This window comes from Haliotis rubra, unplaced genomic scaffold, assembly GCF_003918875.1.
Source record: "Haliotis rubra isolate DU_JTF1 unplaced genomic scaffold, ASM391887v1 Scf638, whole genome shotgun sequence".
Classification (NCBI taxonomy): domain Eukaryota; kingdom Metazoa; phylum Mollusca; class Gastropoda; order Lepetellida; family Haliotidae; genus Haliotis; species Haliotis rubra.
Window position 1 is genome coordinate 179,002 of NW_025767344.1, and position 18,189 is coordinate 197,190.

The window sequence follows — 18,189 nt, forward strand, 5'->3', positions numbered from 1 at the left end:
CTTCACTTGTAGGTTTTCGTCTTGTGTCAATATAATGCAATATTCTTTGGATGGCAACATCCTTGTTTTTCTTGAGTACGATTTCTTCCTGACAGTAACTTGGAAAAGAAACTGTTGACTCTTTAGACTAATGTACAGAAATCTTCACCTTACTATCGCCACTGTAGATACCTCTCTCTTCAAAGTTGCCTTAACTGAAAGTACTAGGTGAGTTATTTCTAGATAGTACATCAGCTTTCTTATAGTGTTGAGCTGCACTCAAACCAAACACTGATAGCTGGGACACCTGTCTCTGTTCCACTGCCCCGAGTTCAGTTGTGTGAAGGTGGGTAGTTCTCAGTATACACGGTGAACTTATTCCCGGGCTAGTAATCTCTTATCTTGTCAGTATTATATAATGGTCCAGTTGAGTGCAAGCAGTTCAATTTTCATAGAACTGTAATTGTTTTAGTTTTTCTCAGTGAGTCCCAAACACCTACTGGCGCAAGCTGTCACTCTTCTTTCTCCAGGAACAATCTCAAATCCTTCACTTTCTTGGGTACTTCTCATTCTGCTACATCTTTCACTTTGTCTGGATCAATTACAACACCTTTTTGGGCAGAGATCACATGTTAAATATATTTAACCTTTCCCTGCAGCAAGCAAGCTTTACCGGTACTTGGTTTGAGCTTTAACCTGTGTTTTCCTATGGTTTCTAATACTTCCTCCAACCACGCAAACGTTTACCTTCAAAGACTTGGAAACTATGTTCATATCATCCTTGTAAACTAGCAGAATCCGAAATTTCTTTTCCCAGAAACCATTGCTGCATAAGCCTTTTGAATGTGGAAGTAGCCCCCGACAACCCAAAAGGCATGCGATTATACTGATATAGCCCATAGGAAGTGGTAAAAGCAGTCTTTTCATTGTCTTTCTTCTCAACCACCACTTGGTGCTGAGAGCTATTGGCTTCTTTGAAGTGCATCCAAAGTCTGATAGTTCTAGGCAATGGAAATGCATCTTTTTATTAAGTCTTAGATTTAGATTTTTGATAATGCATAGGCAAATTGATTGATCCCTTTGTGATAATTGGCGAAGCATTATTGGATTGGTCTAATCATATTTTGTTGTAATAATATCTTGATGTGTTCTTTGACCTTCCGCCTTGGTAGAATTCTGTGATAAGGCTTAGATTCAGGAGTATTTGTTTCAGTTTGAACCCAAGGCTTTCCAGTGTCTCTGTATCCAAGGCTTTCCAGTGTCTCTGTATCCAAGGCTTTCCAGTGTCTCTGTATCCAAGGCCAAAATCATCCTTTGTTAATGTGTCACTGTAAGTTTTAGACAAACTCCCTAATCTCCCTTTTTGTTCTGTGGAGCAGTTACATATTCAGATGTCAACAGCTATTGCCTCTTTCTTCATACTGATGATCATCTGGTAGCTGTACGATTACTTGTTCCAGGCACATTGAATACTTTTGTTCGATCACGCGTTGTGTTGGAAGTTTCCAGTGTATTTCACCCGAGATACCCTCTCTCAGCGTTGCAAACTCCCGCCTGCCCGACCGTCCGGGACGGTTTGTTTTGTGACAGACGGTCAGTTTTAAAAGGTTGCACGCCCGATGGTATGGCTGTTAAATCCGTGTAATTTTGTAATGTATATAATGACTAAAGCCTTGACTGAAACAGATTTGAAAATGTGTGTTATTGTGACAACAACCTGACATCAAACAGTTCCCTCCTCTTATTTGCCTTCTATATCTTTTTCTTAATCCAGAAATACTGGACTTTCAACTTTCCAACCGGTCTGATAACTTTTGAGAGTTACCAGACCAGTTTCTGGCTGAAATTTTGGGGAGTTTACAACACTGCCTCTCTGGTTTTTTGGCTTGAGCCAGATATCTGATACTTGTGTTTAGGGTAAAGTATTAAATACTTGTCATCGGAAGTTAGGGCTCAGGACAAGTACTGCCCCAGCATTGGTCCAGAGGTAGAGATGTACTGATAAGAGAGAGACAGACAAACTGTGTGTGTGAGAAGAGAGAGAGAAGAGCTGAACAAGGAGACCACAACATGTGCTTCACCACACAGACAATCACAGATCACACAATGAACTGGATACACTCTTGTGTTGTTATGTAATATGAGTGGACAGAGGCACTTCCCCACTTGGCCAAGATTTGGTTATAGATCCAGGTAAGTAGTGGTGAATGTGTTACTGGTTGTGTAATATGCAGTCACTATGCACGTGGCAGCACAGCAAGAGAGGAATAGATAGTTGAGTTACACAAAATCTATCCATCGAAGGATTAACCAATAACATGATTGTTTCTGTGTTGTTTGTTGTTTAAGGCCTGCAATATTTAAACCATATGGCAGCGGTCTGTAAATAATGGAATCTGGATGAGACAATCCAGTGATCAACAGTACAAAAAACATACCGGTACTTTGTTCCGAGGATAAGCAGCTAAACCATTGATGTTTACTCATTGTTATCTACCTTAATGGATGTTTTTAACAACCACACACACTGTGGTAGTGTGTGGTCCTGTGCGTTGAGCTCAGGTCGCAAATCAGATGAAGTTAAGCAACGTTGGTCACGGAGAGTCCTTGAATGGCTGACCGTGTTTGGCAGCTGGACTCCTGAGAGTTTCTAGGACTTCTATTCTGCTCCACAACGAAGCACACATGTGGTCTCTGGTCTCACCTTAGGCAAGTGAGTTTGTTCAAAATTGAATCTGTTCACCCAGCAGAAAATGGCTACCCAGTGGAATAAGTCATATGACTGTTAACCTGCTGGCAGCGCACAGGCAGCTTGAGTGTGGTTTTACTCCAGTTTTAGCAATATCATGGTGGAGACAGGCAGCTTGGGTTATCCAGGGTAATGATGTCCGTCATGTTTAGGTTTGGTACCAATGTGCCTGTTTTGGGCATCATTTAACAACAGACAGATTGGGAATTAGAGCATGTCCCTGCGGCATGGCCTTCAGTGCTATATAACTGGCCACATTATTATCATCATTAACATCATGAACATAGATGTCACGCGTGCCATTTCAGTTGACCAATGTGACATGGCACTGATGTGAAACACCTAAACCAAATTTATTTATCTGTTGTGAGATAGAAGACGGATTACAGTATCCCGAAATTTTATGTATATTTTAGTGAGTGAGTTTGGTTTTACGCAGTTTATAGCAATATTCCAGCAATATCACGGCAGGGGGACACCAGAAATGGGTTTCACACATTGTACCAATGTGGGGAATCAAACCCGTGTCTTCGTCGTGACGAGCAAACACTTTCACCATTAGGCTACCCCACTGCCCCCTATATATTCTAAAATTCAAATGGTAAATAATATCATGTCTAGTAATGATTTATCTCAAACGTCAAGTCTGTTCTCATTTGTTCGTTTTCCTGAAATCTCTACAGGGATACTGTGTAGTTTTCTATGTGATGTCCCCCACTAACTTCACCCTTTGAAGTCTTGCAAGCATTAAACAGCAACCAATTAAACAGCTGCAGCTGTTTAATGCATATCTTTTGTCATAATATGCGGCATCTCAGTGTATGATCATTTAACTGGTTTTGCTTGCCTTTGTGAAACAAGAATAGCACTGTCAAGTCAAGCCAGTCTAAATTATAGTGCATAATAGACTAGTATTTGATTCAGAAAAAGCTGATTCATATTTCAATGCTTTAACACTTGGAGTGTTGTTTCCCTTTAACATGTTTGAAGACAGAATAATGGGTTCAGTAGCCAGGTTGTTATGCTCTAGTTGGTCTACAGTTGGTCGTTCCTCACAACGTCGGTAACCGGGAAAATGTCTTATCCCTCCTCAAATATTTACAGCTTTGTCATACGTTAGGAATATTGGTGAGGGACACATTAAAGACACATTCTGTTCATCCGTTTATTCAATATAATTTGTTTAAAATTGTCTTTATCTTTCTAACATTCCTACTTTATAGTTTTTAGTCAGTCATTAATGGTTACTTCTCCTGAGCGTAGGTGGGTGTATGGATGCAGGTGCCCTTCACTGATGTGTCAGCCATGTAATCTAACTGGAATAGCAGGTTCTGTGAAGTTTATTTCAAGCAGAGCTTGTAACGTTTCGCATTGTCCCCTAAAATTCTGCTGATGTATACATGGTATACTGTGTGTGAACTTATCAAGTAGTTCAGTGGAAACCATTCATAATGACACATGGGTTCAGGGGTTGTATAGTTATATTTACTTGTAAGCCTATCCTCATACTTACAGAAACAGACAACTGTAATTAGGGTAATAAACTATTGAGTTGAGAGAAATATGATTGATGAATTGACAGCATATTTGATTGAATTCAGTCAAATTTGCTAGGATCACCAGTTGGCCGAGTCTTGTCTCCCTTAATGTCCCACAAATGAATCATCTTGGCTGTATTTCAGATGCCAACCAGGAGAGCTGAATGTTCCCAGGCCCCCAAAGACTGATCCCCCACCATGACAGTGGTGTGTAAGACGGAGGCAGGCTGGGTCATCGACCACCTGAGGGCAGTGGACGAGGCTTATCGTCCACCCCACACCAACACACACTACAGTCTCAAGTCGGCCATGTTTGATTTGCAGTGTCCCTTCATGATGGATTCCCAGTTTGAAAAGTGGCGCCAGCTCCAGGAGGCGCCACAAGCTCCACATACAAAGAAGAGAAAGGTTATTAACTTCTGCTAAACAAACCTGAGACTAATCAGTGTAACTGACATGTTTGAGGACAGTAGGTGATCCGTCTGCAACATAATCCATTTCCACTGCAATGGCCTCTGATGTACTCCCAAATCCATGTTCAGGCCAAGAAATTTTGAGAAAAATGATTGTAATGTACTTTGCTACAAGTGTCTGTATTGCAATATATATTGTAGAGTGAGGACTATTTTTATGGATATACAACTTCTTTATTCTATATAGGCTGACGTTTAGACATAGATTCTAATCGCTTGACAATTCGATCTATTAGAATCTGAAATGTCGAGACATCATCTATGTATAGAATAAAGAAAGTTGTATATCCATAAAAATAGTCCTCACTCTTCATCTACCCAACTTCTAGAATGCCAATCAAAGAAAATATATATTGTCTGAAGCTACAGTGCTTGTTAGTGGATGACATTGTACATACTAAACTTTCAATTATGATGTCAAAGACAACAAGGTTTATATCAAAATCGTTTCATTTTGAGAAATATCTGTCAATAATTGCAGCGAGAGGAAACAAGCCATGAGCTGTGACAGTGAAGCCAGGAAATCAAAAGAGGTTTGTACTTTCTGACCCAGTGATATGTCAACACTTCCTGTAACCTTTCATCTCATGTTCCTATTTTGCAGATCATTCTTTACTGATAGAATGTAGACAAGTATAAGTGAACTCACCAGTGAATTATGCGTCTTGCTCAACTCTAACTTAAACATGTATTACTGTGGTGAATTCACATGGGGTATTTCTTGTACAGAAGTCACCTGAAACATGGTTTTAAGAACATTTTTTTTAATTCACTCATTGGTTAATATGGCAATACGAAATCAACTCGACCAAATGAAGTGAAAATATATTAAATTCCAACAGAAAAGTATGAATACCCAAAGTGAATTATAACATGTGGGTATGTCATCAATGGCTGAAAACATTATCTGGATCTGTGTATGTAACTTAGTAAGAATAGGGGATGATTGTGTGTTAAGACTGTTTGTATGTCAAAAAAAGACTTAGCAGAAGCAGATACTCTTTGTATATTCAAGCTAAATAGTAGGTATTGCTTTCACACACATAATATCCAAACATCTCTTTAAACCCGAACTACACTTATGTAAGAAGGTTAAGGTGAGCTACAGTGTCCTCTGTGTGTCTTGTAGCTTGTTGCGAGACTGTCATCAGCCCTATCCACACTCGTGGATGCTGCCCGCCAACATGGACATCTCCTGGTGAGGAGCGGCGTCCCCAGTGACAACAACACCCCTGCAAGACAAGCAGCAAGTCTAGCAGGACCCGGGGACAGGCTGGCTGAGGTGGCAGAAGCATGGTCCAAGGGAGAGAACTCCTGGCAGTCGCCACTTGTCCTCACTGGTGATGAAGCAGGTACTCATATCTGTCAGACGTTTGTGTAGATAAACTAATGATAGCCTTGTGGATTTGAGGACCTATGATTATTTTCATTGTTGTTATTGCTTATTGAATAGGTGCAGAAAAGTTTAAAGTTTGAAATTTTGTATTTTTAAACTTATCCTATCTCACGTCTTGTATTCTGTCTCTCATGATCAACAGTTGAGAGGAAATGAACTGCCAGTGAAGTTTTGGCCTCTCTTGTACCATTTGCCCGAACACACCCTACTGCTCCTCTTATTGGACAGGTGGCAGCTTGATACCCTCCTGAGAAGCATGCAGCATGCCGTCTGGTTGATCATGTGACTCCTTGATCTAGTCATTCTCTTCTTGGAGCCAATGTCATAATCTGTGTAGTGGGGTAGGTTGGGCGGGAATCCATCTAAGGTAGGATAAGTATTATGTACAATTTATAGTTAAAATGTTCAAATTTGTAAACTTGTCCCACAATTGGACGGCGGGCCACAGATAACCCTGTGTCTGTAGATGATACAACTGTAGAGATGTAATGGCGATGCACAAGGAGGCCTGTTATGAGCACAATCTACGATTGTCTGCACAACTCCTATACTTGTGATGGGCTGCTTCTTCAAAACCCCTTGGCTTACGCACACATGCACGCACACACACACAGATAGAGACTATTAGATTTAAGAGGAAATGTCAATTCCAGGTTTCCTGCAGAATAAACGCTGAGAGACCATCTATTGACATTGAATTTAATGTTTCACAGCACTCAGTAGGACAGACGTATTTCACAGGAGAGTGACATTCAAGGGAGACAATCCTGTCGTCCAGTACCTTGATGATCACCACTACTTGATACCACCTCGATCATCATTCGTCATGTCCGACTTCGACCAGCTGCTGCAGAACGCCGACACTTTACGGGTAAGAAGTAAGACAGTTCTGCAGCATCATAGGTCAGTGGAGTACAGTATTTGATGTTCATAATTTTGGTGTACATTTTTCTAAATCCAATAGAAATGATTGTTGCATTAGTTTCAGGTGGGTATGATTTGATCGTTGTCGACCCTCCTTGGCAGAACAAGTCTGTGAAGAGGAAGAGGAGGTATCTGGTTGTCTGTTACTCTCCTCAGCCGTTCAAGGAACTTAATTTAGAAAGAGAAGAAAGGAATTAATCAACTCCTACCTATCCCAAAATGAATCACTGTGAATTTTGAACAAGGGACCAAGATAGACGGACACTACATTCCTGTTTGTTGCCATACAAAGCTATCTTACTGGGAAGACCGTCTTTTGAAAGGGGTCCACAATTATATAACTGAACTACTGTCAAGTAAGATTCTTTTTAATGAAAATATTACGTGTATGTGTCCGAATCACTCTCTTTCTCACTCTCTGTCACTTATTTACTCACCTGTACACTCACTCACTCATTCACACACCCTGTCCTGTTCCAGCTACTACAGTCTAGAGGAGGAGTCCTTGCTTCAGCTTCCGGTGTCTGACTTAGCTTCACCCAACTGCCTGATTGTTGTGTGGGTCACAAACAAGCCCCGCCTTACTGCCTTTGTGCAGGACCAACTGCTGCCACACTGGGGCATCAAGCAGATCGTGCAGTGGCACTGGGTGAAGGTGAGTACAGCCTGGTCACATCAGACACCTGGCTAACTGGTCACATCAGACACCTGGTTCACCGGTCACATCAGACACCTGGCTTACTGGTCATGTCATACACCTGGCTAGTTGGTCACATCATACACCTGGTTCACTGGTCACATCAGACACCTGGCTTACTAGTCATATCATACACCTGGCTAGTTGGTCACATCATACACCTGGTTCACCAGTCACATCAGACACCTGGCTTACTGGTCATGTCATACACCTGGCTAGTTGGTCACATCATACACCTGGTTCACCAGTCAAATCAGACACCTGGCAAACTTGTCCTATCAGACACCTGGCTCACTGGTCACATCATACACCTGGCTTACTAGTCATGTCATACACCTGGCTAGTTGGTCACATCATACACCTGGTTCACCAGTCACATCAGACACCTGGCTTACTGGTCATGTCATACACCTGGCTAGTTGGTCACATCATACACCTGGTTCACATGGCAAACTTGTCATATCAGACACCTAGCTCACTGGTCATGTCATACACCTGGCTAGTTGGTCACATCATACACCTGGTTCACTGGTCACATCAGACACCTGGTTCACTGGTCACATCAGACACCTGGCTTACTGGTCACATCATACACCTGGCTAGTTGGTCACATCATACACCTGGTTCACCAGTCACATCAGACACCTGGCTTACTGGTCACATCATACACCTGGCTAGTTGGTCACATCATACACCTGGTTCACTGGTCACATCAGACACCTGGTTCACCAGTCACATCAGACACCTGGCTCACCAGTCTCACCTGGTCACATCAGACACCTGGTTCTAGTTGGTCACATCAGACACCTGGTTCACCTGGTCACATCAGACACCTGGTTCACCAGTCACATCAGACACCTGGCTTACTGGTCATGTCATACACCTGGCTAGTTGGTCACATCATACACCTGGTTCACCAGTCAAATCAGACACCTGGCAAACCTGTCACATCAGACACCTGGCTTACTGGTCACATCAGACACCTGGCAAACCTGTCACATCAGACACCTGGTTCACCAGTCACATCAGACACCTGGTTCAGTGGTCACATCAGACACCTGGTTCATTGGTCACATCAGACACCTGGCAAACTTGTCACATCAGACACCTGGGTTCACCAGTCACATCAGACACCTGGCTTACTGGTCACATCAGACACCTGGCAAACCAGTCACATCAGACACCTGGTTCACCAGTCATCAGACACCTGGTTCACTGGTCACATCAGACACCTGGTTCACCAGTCACATCAGACACCTGGCTTACTGGTCAAATCAGACACCTGGCAAACCTGTCACATCAGACACCTGGCTCACCAGTCACATCAGACACCTGGTTCACTGGTCACATCAGACACCTGGTTCACCGGGTCACATCAGACACCTGGCTTACTGGTCATATCATACACTGGCTAGTTGGTCACTTCAGACACCTGGTTCACCGGTCACATCAGACACCTGGTTCACCAGTCACATCAGACACCTGGCTCACCGGGTCAATCAGACACCTGGCAACTGGTCACATCAGACACCTGGTTCACCAGTCACATCAGACACCTGGTTCACAGTCACATCAGACACCTGGTTCACCGGTCACATCAGACACCTGGTTCACCTGGTCATGTCATCAGACACCTGGTTAGTTGGTCACATCAGACACCTGGTTCACGGTCACATCAGACACCTGGCTCACTGGTCATATCAGACACCTAGCTCACTGGTCATATCAGACACCTGGCTAATTGGTCACATCAGATATAACGTGTTGTGCAGTTATTTCTAGAAGTAAACATGTCTGTTGTTACAGGTGACAGTGGATGGGACCATGGTCTGTGATATTGACTCCCCTACAAAGAAACCATACGAAACTCTGCTTCTTGGACGTCTGGTGAGGAAGGGAGGGGAGGTAACTCAAGAGAGCCAGGCAGGTCCACCTGACACTTCAGCAAAGGGAGCAAACTCACCTGATGCCACCCATGTTAACGTATCGGAGGGTAACGTGTCAGATCTGCCAGACAGTCGTGTGATCGTCAGTGTGCCCTGCAGTCTCCACTCCAAGAAACCACCACTTCAAGGTCAGCAGCCATAACTGAAGTCTGTTTGACAAATTATGATGTTCGAAATAGTCTTAGTAGAATAGGAAGAACAGTTCAATTAGCATATTTAGAATGTTGATACTTGTAATTCAGTGGACTCCGAGACAGGTGAATATTTCATCTTGTAGGTGTGACATACTTCATCATTAGAACTGCTGCATGTATGACAGTCTGTAGCCCCTGATGTTCTGTGTTTGTTACCAGATGTTCTGGCCCAGTATCTCCCGCCAACACCAGCATGTCTGGAGCTGTTTGCCAGGAACTTGTGGCCAGACTGGGTCAGCTGGGGACATGAAGTGAGTTACCTCCCTTCTTATAGAAACTGCTGACGTCTGGCCATTATAGCCTGTGATTTACCTACTATTTTTATTCACATTAACATTTGAAACAAGTAACTTCCATGAGCTTTAGTATGAGAAACGACAACAAATCTACTCTTTCAGTTGATGCTAACAGTAGCCTAGTCTAACTCTATTCTGTGTTTTGGCATTAAACATACTCCAAGAGAATTATCTTTCTAAGGATACTATCAATATTGCACTTGATAATGGTTACAATATTTGAACACAAACAATGGTCTACATTTATGACACAGACAGTGAAAATGATCGAAATGAAAATATACACAGAGCTTCCGAATGAATGCAGAATCTGACTCAGTGACTAACTAGTTCCTCCTAGTTCACATGTGCCACTGAGAGGTTGCCTGCACCCACAAGTAGGACAGATTTCCGTATACAAGAATCCACCCGCATAATCTACATTAATACAGAGTAAAATCTCCCAGTTCTTCCGCTGTAGGGCGGTGGGGTAGCCTAGTGGTTAGCGTTGGCTCGCCACCGAAGACCCGGTTCGATTCCCCACATGGGCACAAATGTTAAGCCCATTTCTGGTGTCCCCTGCCGTGATATTGCTGGAATATTGCTTAAAAGCGGTAAAACTAAACTCTCCCAGTTCTTCCGCTGTATCAAGAAGTTGCCTCCCTTGCAAAATGTGTCCAATGAATGATATTGTATCAGATACTGACACATTTTCTCTATCATTGTGAAGGGCAGGGAGAGATAGTTATGAGAATGGCATGGCACTCATATAGTATCCATTGTGGGGGGTGTCTTGTAGTTAAATAACACAAATATGGGGCCGATTAAGGAAGGGTGGAGTTACGCTGCTGTCATATATTTTTATGACTTTCAAACACGCCCTTTGGAAAGGGTTACCAAAGAAGTGTATAATGAGGAAATGAAGAAAAAATAAATTGTTTTTTCATGAGATTCTCGCTAAAGATAATGTACTGCTTTTACTGTTAGCTCTGTTTGAACTCTCCAGAATAATGTTCGAGTGGTGACATATTTTCTTCCTAGGTACTCAAGCATCAGCATATGGACTACTATGAGGAGAAGACATAGACCATGTCTTAGAGGGTAATCAAAGCAGGCAACATTTTCTGACCACAGTGACTGGCAGCCATGGAGACTGTGTCTTAAAGGGACATTCTATGCAAGGAATACAACATGCCGTGAAGATCCGGATCTTCAGCAGCCTATGATTGTCGTAAGAGGCGGCTATCGGGATTGGGTGGTCAGACACATGTCATCATATCCCAGTTACATGGATCGATGTTCGTGATGTTCATCACTGGATTGTCTAGTCCAGACTCGACTATTTACAGACTGCCATATTGCTGGAATTTTGCTGAATGTGGCATTAAACACCAACTAACCATGCCCGGAACAAGGCTGATCCCTGTGACTGGTAGCCATGGAGACCATGTCTTAGAGGGACATTCCATGCCAGGAATACAACTGATCCCAGGGTCTGGCAGCCATGGAAACCATGTCATAAAGGGACATTCCATGCAAAGAATAAGGCTGATCCCTGTTACTGGCTGCTAAGGAGCCCATGTTTTAAAGGGGCTTTTTACACATACAGCATGGTTGATCCAAGGGACTGGCAGTTAGGAAGTGTCTACACAAGTCCAACATTCACTTGTGTTGTTCCTCTCAGAGCTTAAACCAGCATCATGCTGAACTGAGTGGATGGCTTCATGTTGTAATGAGGGTATCACAAACACACATGGTTGAATGGAAAACATGCTCAGACTGATCATGGTAAGATTTAATTTTATGTGTCATTTTTGTTCTTCGTATAACATGTGCGTGCTGCTTGTTCAGACCCAATGTGAACAGATATCTGATTAAACTTGAAAAAAATTTGACCCGTTTCATATTTGTTTTTTTATAGTTCTTCCAACCATTTTCAGTTGGCTACCATCTCCAAAACTACCAGCTGTCTTTCTGTACACACAGAATTATTTGTTACCTTGGCTTCATATATGTTATCATGATTTTGTATCACATTATCATGATTATTGATATGTATTAAAGTAATTTTAACATATTGGTGTATTGTACTAGTTGACATCGATTCCTGATGTACAATTCCTAATTCCAATTCTATGCTATTGTATTGATAGCTCAATAACTGCTGCTGTTTGATAGCTCAATAACTGCTCTTGTATGTGGACAAACAGATCACATGGAATACTCTCATCAACTCTTGTAGGACTTACTGTAACAATCAGATGATTCGCTCTTTCAAACTTGAGGAACAGGGGGCATTTGTCGTGTTTCCAAAAGTTGGCTGGACATTTACAAAGATTATTCAGTGCTTTTTAAGAGTGAGAGAGAATAATAACTAGCCAGTTAGACCACTACATGACTAGTGTTATCTAGCCAGTTGTTAGTCCACTACATGACCAGTGTTATCTAGCCAGTTGTTAGACCACTACATGACCAGTATTATCTAGCCAGTTGTTGGTCCACTACATGACCAGTATTATCTAGCCAGTTGTTGGTCCACTACATGACTAGTGTTATCTAGCCAGTTGTTGGTCCACTACATGACCAGTATTATCTAGCCAGTTGTTGGTCCACTACATGACTAGTGTTATCTAGCCAGTTGTTGGTCCACTACATGACCAGTATTATCTAGCCAGTTGTTGGTCCACTACATGACTAGTATTATCTAGCCAGTTGTTGGTCCACTACATGACCAGTATTATCTAGCCAGTTGTTAGTCCACTACATGACTAGTGTTATCTAGCCAGTTGTTGGTCCACTACATGACCAGTATTATCTAGCCAGTTGTTGGTCCACTACATCACCAGTATTATCTAGCCAGTTGTTGGTCCACTACATGACCAGTGTTATCTAGCCAGTTGTTGGTCCACTACATGACCAGTGTTATCTAGCCAGTTGTTAGTCCACTACATCTTATGTTGAGGCACCATGACTAATATTGGAACCTCATCAGTTTCTCTGAGATTTACCAGATTACATTGATAGAGCAGACAGTTGGGGACAGGGCTGGCCAATGCAATCAGAGCCAACTGATTTCATAGCATGACGTCTCGGCTTCACTGATATGTGGCCTGTTCATTAACAGTGTTTTATAACAGCCATCCCCAGGACCCTCTTTATGTGACATTAATAGATGGCAGTCTATCTGTACAATCCATCAGTGTCCAGCTACCCACCATGCAATATATACAGCTAAACGTTAATTAAGCACCACCAAATTCAAAAGTAAATATTATCAATTAGTGTCAAGTAAGGATAATGAAATTTCACAGTATGCTATATGCCTGTATTGCCCGTGCATCACACGTATCGCAGACATCAACTGCATAATACAGAAGATGCACGCGCTCTCGATACACATGCACGGGTCTTTCTGGCCTGAAAACACAGTATTGTTGTTTGATACTTGGTGGCTGAAATTTGAACGTTGAAGCAACAGATGTTATTGTACTGTTCCAATACAACATGCCGAGACGAGGGCTATCCGAGAACCTACGATGGAGAATCATTGGCATGCATGAAACCGGTTTATCATGCCGCCAAATTGGTATCAATTTGAATCTCAATCACACCATTGTTAGCCGACTGGTGTACGAAAGCACGCGTGCAAACTGGAGACGCCAAAGACCGACCCAGACCTGGACGCCCAAGAAAAACTAGTGCTCGTGGACGACAGGGCCTTAATTCGCTTAGCCAGACGCAATCCAATGACCCATGCTGAAGACCTCCGTCAGACAATGGCGGTGGGCGGCCAGACTGTCCATTTAATACCGTCCCCAAAGAGGTTAAGAGCTGCAGGATTGGCGCGGCACGAGACCAGTCAGGACGCCCATTTCTCACTGACAGACACATACGCGAGAACGCCTGGCGTGGTGCAGGTTAAGGCAAAACCACAATCTCCGATACTGGCGCAGAGTCCACTGGTCGGATCTAAAGTCGTTACCTGTTGCATCGCCACTGACGGCCGCGAGCCGTGTCTGGCGCCGCAATGAAGCTTATAACCCGAAATGATTGAACCAACGGTCCCTTTGGCGGTGGCTCAGTGATGGTGTGGGGTTGTGTGTCCTACCTCGACTGCAAGCTGGACCTAATCACAGTACCGGGAACGTTAAACGGACAACGCTATCAACGTACATCTTGGATGTTGCCGTAATAACCCCATTTTGACAATCACACACTTGCCAGTCAGTCCCCTGTTCATGGATGATAACGCCAGGCCTCATCGTACAGAGCAGTAGTCGATCATTTGAGGAACAATGCTATTGACACTATTCCATGGCCAGCCAGAAGCCCGGATCTTAATCCCATAGAGCATTTATGGGATTATCTTGGGCCAAGTGAGAACTAGAGATCCTCCTGTGCAGAATATGGATGAACTGCAACAGGCTATTCAGCAGGAGTGGCAGAGAATCCCGATGCTTAGAATCAGACGCCCCATTTCCAAGCATGAGAAGGCGCCTTGAAAATGTGATTCGTGTTAGAGGTGGATACTCCCGATACTGACTAAACAGTTTCTTGAGATAGCCATGATGACAACAAGCATATTTAAGTTGAACGCTTGACATTGCAGATACCAGTATGGACTGGACAGTGATACTTTTCAGGCCTAATGAAATGGTCGCTTTGGACGCTTATTCAGCATAACTCCAATAAATTGGTATCAAAGATAATCATCGGCTTCGCTTTCTGTGTAGTGATAGTGCAGGACATCCCTTTAGCACAATCAATCCTCTTTACATTGAGTCAGACAGGAAATTGCACTTTTCATGATTTGAATGTTGAACTTTTCTGCAAAAGTGGGTGGTGCTTAATTAACGTTTAGATGTATAGATGTCGCTCGCTATTAGTAATGCTGCAGCTGTCCTACTGTTAATTGCACACCAGTCATTTGTCAGCTGATTTGCTGATAAGTCATTTCTGGTGGTGGGCTTTTAACCAACATTGATCATTTAATAAACGCAAATTTGGTCCATTTTGTCTTAACACTTTTCCACTGGTTGTGCAGCGTTGAATGAAGTTTCCAGCGTTGATTGAAATCCTGGAATGGTCATAATGATCACGTTGATATTATGGTATGATAGTCGCTTCACAGTGGACATCTGTTATTCAGTCACCAGTATGGTACTGTACATTGATTTTCACAATGCACATATATTTTATGACCTGAAGTAGTTTTGTCAGTAGCCAACTTCATTGACATTACAGTATATTATAACCTTCACCAGTACTGAACGCCTGTTGATTTCACATTTTGACTTCCACAGGTATTGTACGCTACCTGATCGCATTGATTTTACTGCACATATGTTAATACCTTAACTAGTGTCGATTTTACATTGACGTTAGTGGTGTTAATATGAAGTCATTTTTACATAGTCGTGTTTCATGTTTCTCCAAACACCTGCTACCAAACAGCTAATACATAGCGTGCTGCCGCACGCCCCACAGATACAATTCTGTTGTCATGTGCAGTTTGTGTCTCTGGAGGCATTGATCTAAGATTTTCAGTGTCATCTGACCTCAGTTTGCAGTCCCCAGTTATGGAGCTCTCTGTCATCTGACCTCAGTTTGCAGTCCCCAGTTATGGAGCTCTCTGTCATCTGACCTCAGTTTGCAGTCCCCAGTTATGGAACTCTCTGTCATCTGACCTCAGTTTGCAGATCCCCAGTTATGGAGCTCTCTGTCATCTGACCTCAGTTTGCAGTCCCCAGTTATGGAACTCTCTGTCATCTGACCTCAGTTTGCAGTCCCCAGTTATGGAACTCTCTGTCATCTGACCTCAGTTTGCAGTCCCCAGTTATGGAGCTCTCTGTCATCTGACCTCAGTTTGCAGTCCCCAGTTATGGAACTCTCTGTCATCTGACCTCAGTTTGCCGCCCCCAGCTATGGAGTTCTCTGTCATCTGACCTCAGTTTGCAGTCCCCAGTTATGGAGCTCTCTGTCATCTGACCTCAGTTTGCAGTCCCAGTTATGGAACTCTCTGTCATCTGACCTCAGTCTGCAGTCCCCAGTTATGGAGCTCTCTGTCATCTGACCTCAGTCTGCAGTCCCCAGTTATGGAGCTCTGTCATCTGACCTCAGTTTGCAGTCCCCAGTTATGGAGCTCTCTGTCATCTGACCTCAGTTTGCAGTCCCCAGTTATGGAGTTATGACCTCAGTTTGTAGTCCCCAGTTATGGAGCTCTCTGTCATCTGACCTCAGTTTGCAGTCCCCAGTTATGGAACTCTCTGTCATCTGACCTCAGTTTTCTGTCATCTGACCTCAGTTTGCAGTCCCTAGTTATGGAACTCTCTGTCATCTGACCTCAGTTTGCAGTCCCCAGTTATGGAACTCTCTGTCATCTGACCTCAGTTTGCAGTCCCCAGTTATGGAAGTTGACCTGGAACTCTCTGTCATCTGACCTCAGTTTGCAGTCCCCAGTTATGGAACTCTCTGTCATCTGACCTCAGTTTGCAGTCCCCAGTTATGGAGCTCTCTGTCATCTGACCTCAGTTTGCAGTCCCCAGTTATGGAGCTCTCTGTCATCTGACCTCAGTTTGCAGTCCCCAGTTATGGAACTCTCAGTCTGACCTCAGTTTGCAGTCCCCAGTTATGGAGCTCTCTGTCATCTGACCTCAGTTTGCAGTCCCCAGTTATGGAACTCTCTGTCATCTGACCTCAGTTTGCAGTCCCCAGTTATGGAGCTCTCTGTCATCTGACCTCAGTTTGCAGTCCCCAGTTATGGAGCTCTCTGTCATCTGACCTCCAGTCAGTTATGGAGCTCTCTGTCATCTGACCTCAGTTTGTCCCCAGTTATGGAACTCTCTGTCATCTGACCTCAGTTTGCAGTCCCCAGTTATGGAGCTCTCTGTCATCTGACCTCAGTTTGCAGTCCCCAGTTATGGAGCTCTCTGTCATCTGACCTCAGTTTGCAGTCCCCAGTTATGGAACTCTCTGTCATCTGACCTCAGTTTGCAGTCCCCAGTTATGGAACTGTCATCTGACCTCATCCCCAGTTATGGAGCTCTCTGTCATCTGACCTCAGTTTGCAGTCCCCAGTTATGGAGCTCTCTGTCATCTGACCTCAGTTTGCAGTCCCCAGTTATGGAACTCTCTGTCATCTGACCTCCTCAGTTTGCAGTCCCCAGTTATGGAACTCTCTGTCATCTGACCTCAGTTTGCAGTCCCAGTTATGGAACTCTCTGTCATCTGACCTCAGTTTGCAGTCCCCAGTTATGGAACTCTCTGTCATCTGACCTCAGTTTGCAGTCCCCAGTTATGGGAGCTCTCTGTCATCTGACCTCAGTTTGCAGTCCCCAGTTATGGAGCTCTCTGTCATCTGACCTCAGTTTGCAGTCCCCAGTTATGGAGCTCTCTGGAACTCTCAGTTATGGTCATCTGACCTCAGTTTGCAGTCCCCAGTTATGGAGTCCTCTCTGTCATCTGACCTCAGTTTGCAGTCCCCAGTTATGGAACTCTCTGTCATCTGACCTCAGTTTGCAGTCCCCAGTTATGGAACTCTCTGTCATCTGACCTCAGTTTGCAGTCATCTGACCCCAGTTATGGAGCTCTCTGTCATCTGACCTCAGTTTGCAGTCCCCAGTTATGGAACTCTCTGTCATCTGACCTCAGTTTGCCATCCCCAGTTATGGAACTCTCTGTCATCTGACCTCAGTTTGCAGTCCCTGACCTCAGTTATGGAGCTCTCTGTCATCTGACCTCAGTTTGCAGTCCCCAGTTATGGAACTCTCTGTCATCTGACCTCAGTTTGCAGTCCCCAGTTATGGAGCTCTCGGTCAGCTGACCTCAGTTTGCAGTCCCCAGTTATGGAGCTCACTGTCATCTGACCTCAGTTTGCAATCCCAGTTATGGAGCTCTCTGTCATCTGACCTCAGTTTGCAGTCCCCAGTTATGGAGCTCTCTGTCATCTGACCTCAGTTTGCAGTCCCCAGTTATGGAACTCTCTGTCATCTGACCTCAGTCTGCAGTCCCCTGTTATG

At 43.7% G+C, this 18,189-nt stretch overlaps 1 protein-coding gene across 1 annotated transcript; it reads left to right on the plus strand.

The window, feature by feature from the left end:
- Positions 1-4,537: 4,537 nt before the first annotated feature.
- On the plus strand, positions 4,538-11,711 carry LOC124256752 (N(6)-adenine-specific methyltransferase METTL4-like). Its single transcript, XM_046690715.1, has 9 exons — positions 4,538-4,674; positions 5,221-5,272; positions 5,869-6,091; positions 6,849-7,006; positions 7,117-7,187; positions 7,540-7,714; positions 9,563-9,830; positions 10,056-10,147; positions 11,213-11,711. Exons 2-9 carry the CDS (start codon positions 5,237-5,239, stop codon positions 11,255-11,257), a joined length of 1,068 nt encoding a protein of 355 aa, XP_046546671.1. The 5' UTR covers positions 4,538-4,674; positions 5,221-5,236; the 3' UTR covers positions 11,258-11,711.
- Positions 11,712-18,189: the final 6,478 nt, after the last annotated feature.

What these genes read in the sequence shown, in the direction of transcription:
- LOC124256752 (XM_046690715.1), top strand. Translation starts at nt 5,237, where the DNA reads ATGAGCTGTGACAGTGAAGCCAGGAAATCAAAAGAG. An exon ending in AGAACGCCGACACTTTACGG is followed by an intron (nt 7,007 to 7,116) that starts GTAAGAAGTAAG and finishes ATTGTTGCATTA; the next exon opens with GTTTCAGGTGGGTATGATTT. An exon ending in TCTGTGAAGAGGAAGAGGAG is followed by an intron (nt 7,188 to 7,539) that starts GTATCTGGTTGT and finishes GTCCTGTTCCAG; the next exon opens with CTACTACAGTCTAGAGGAGG.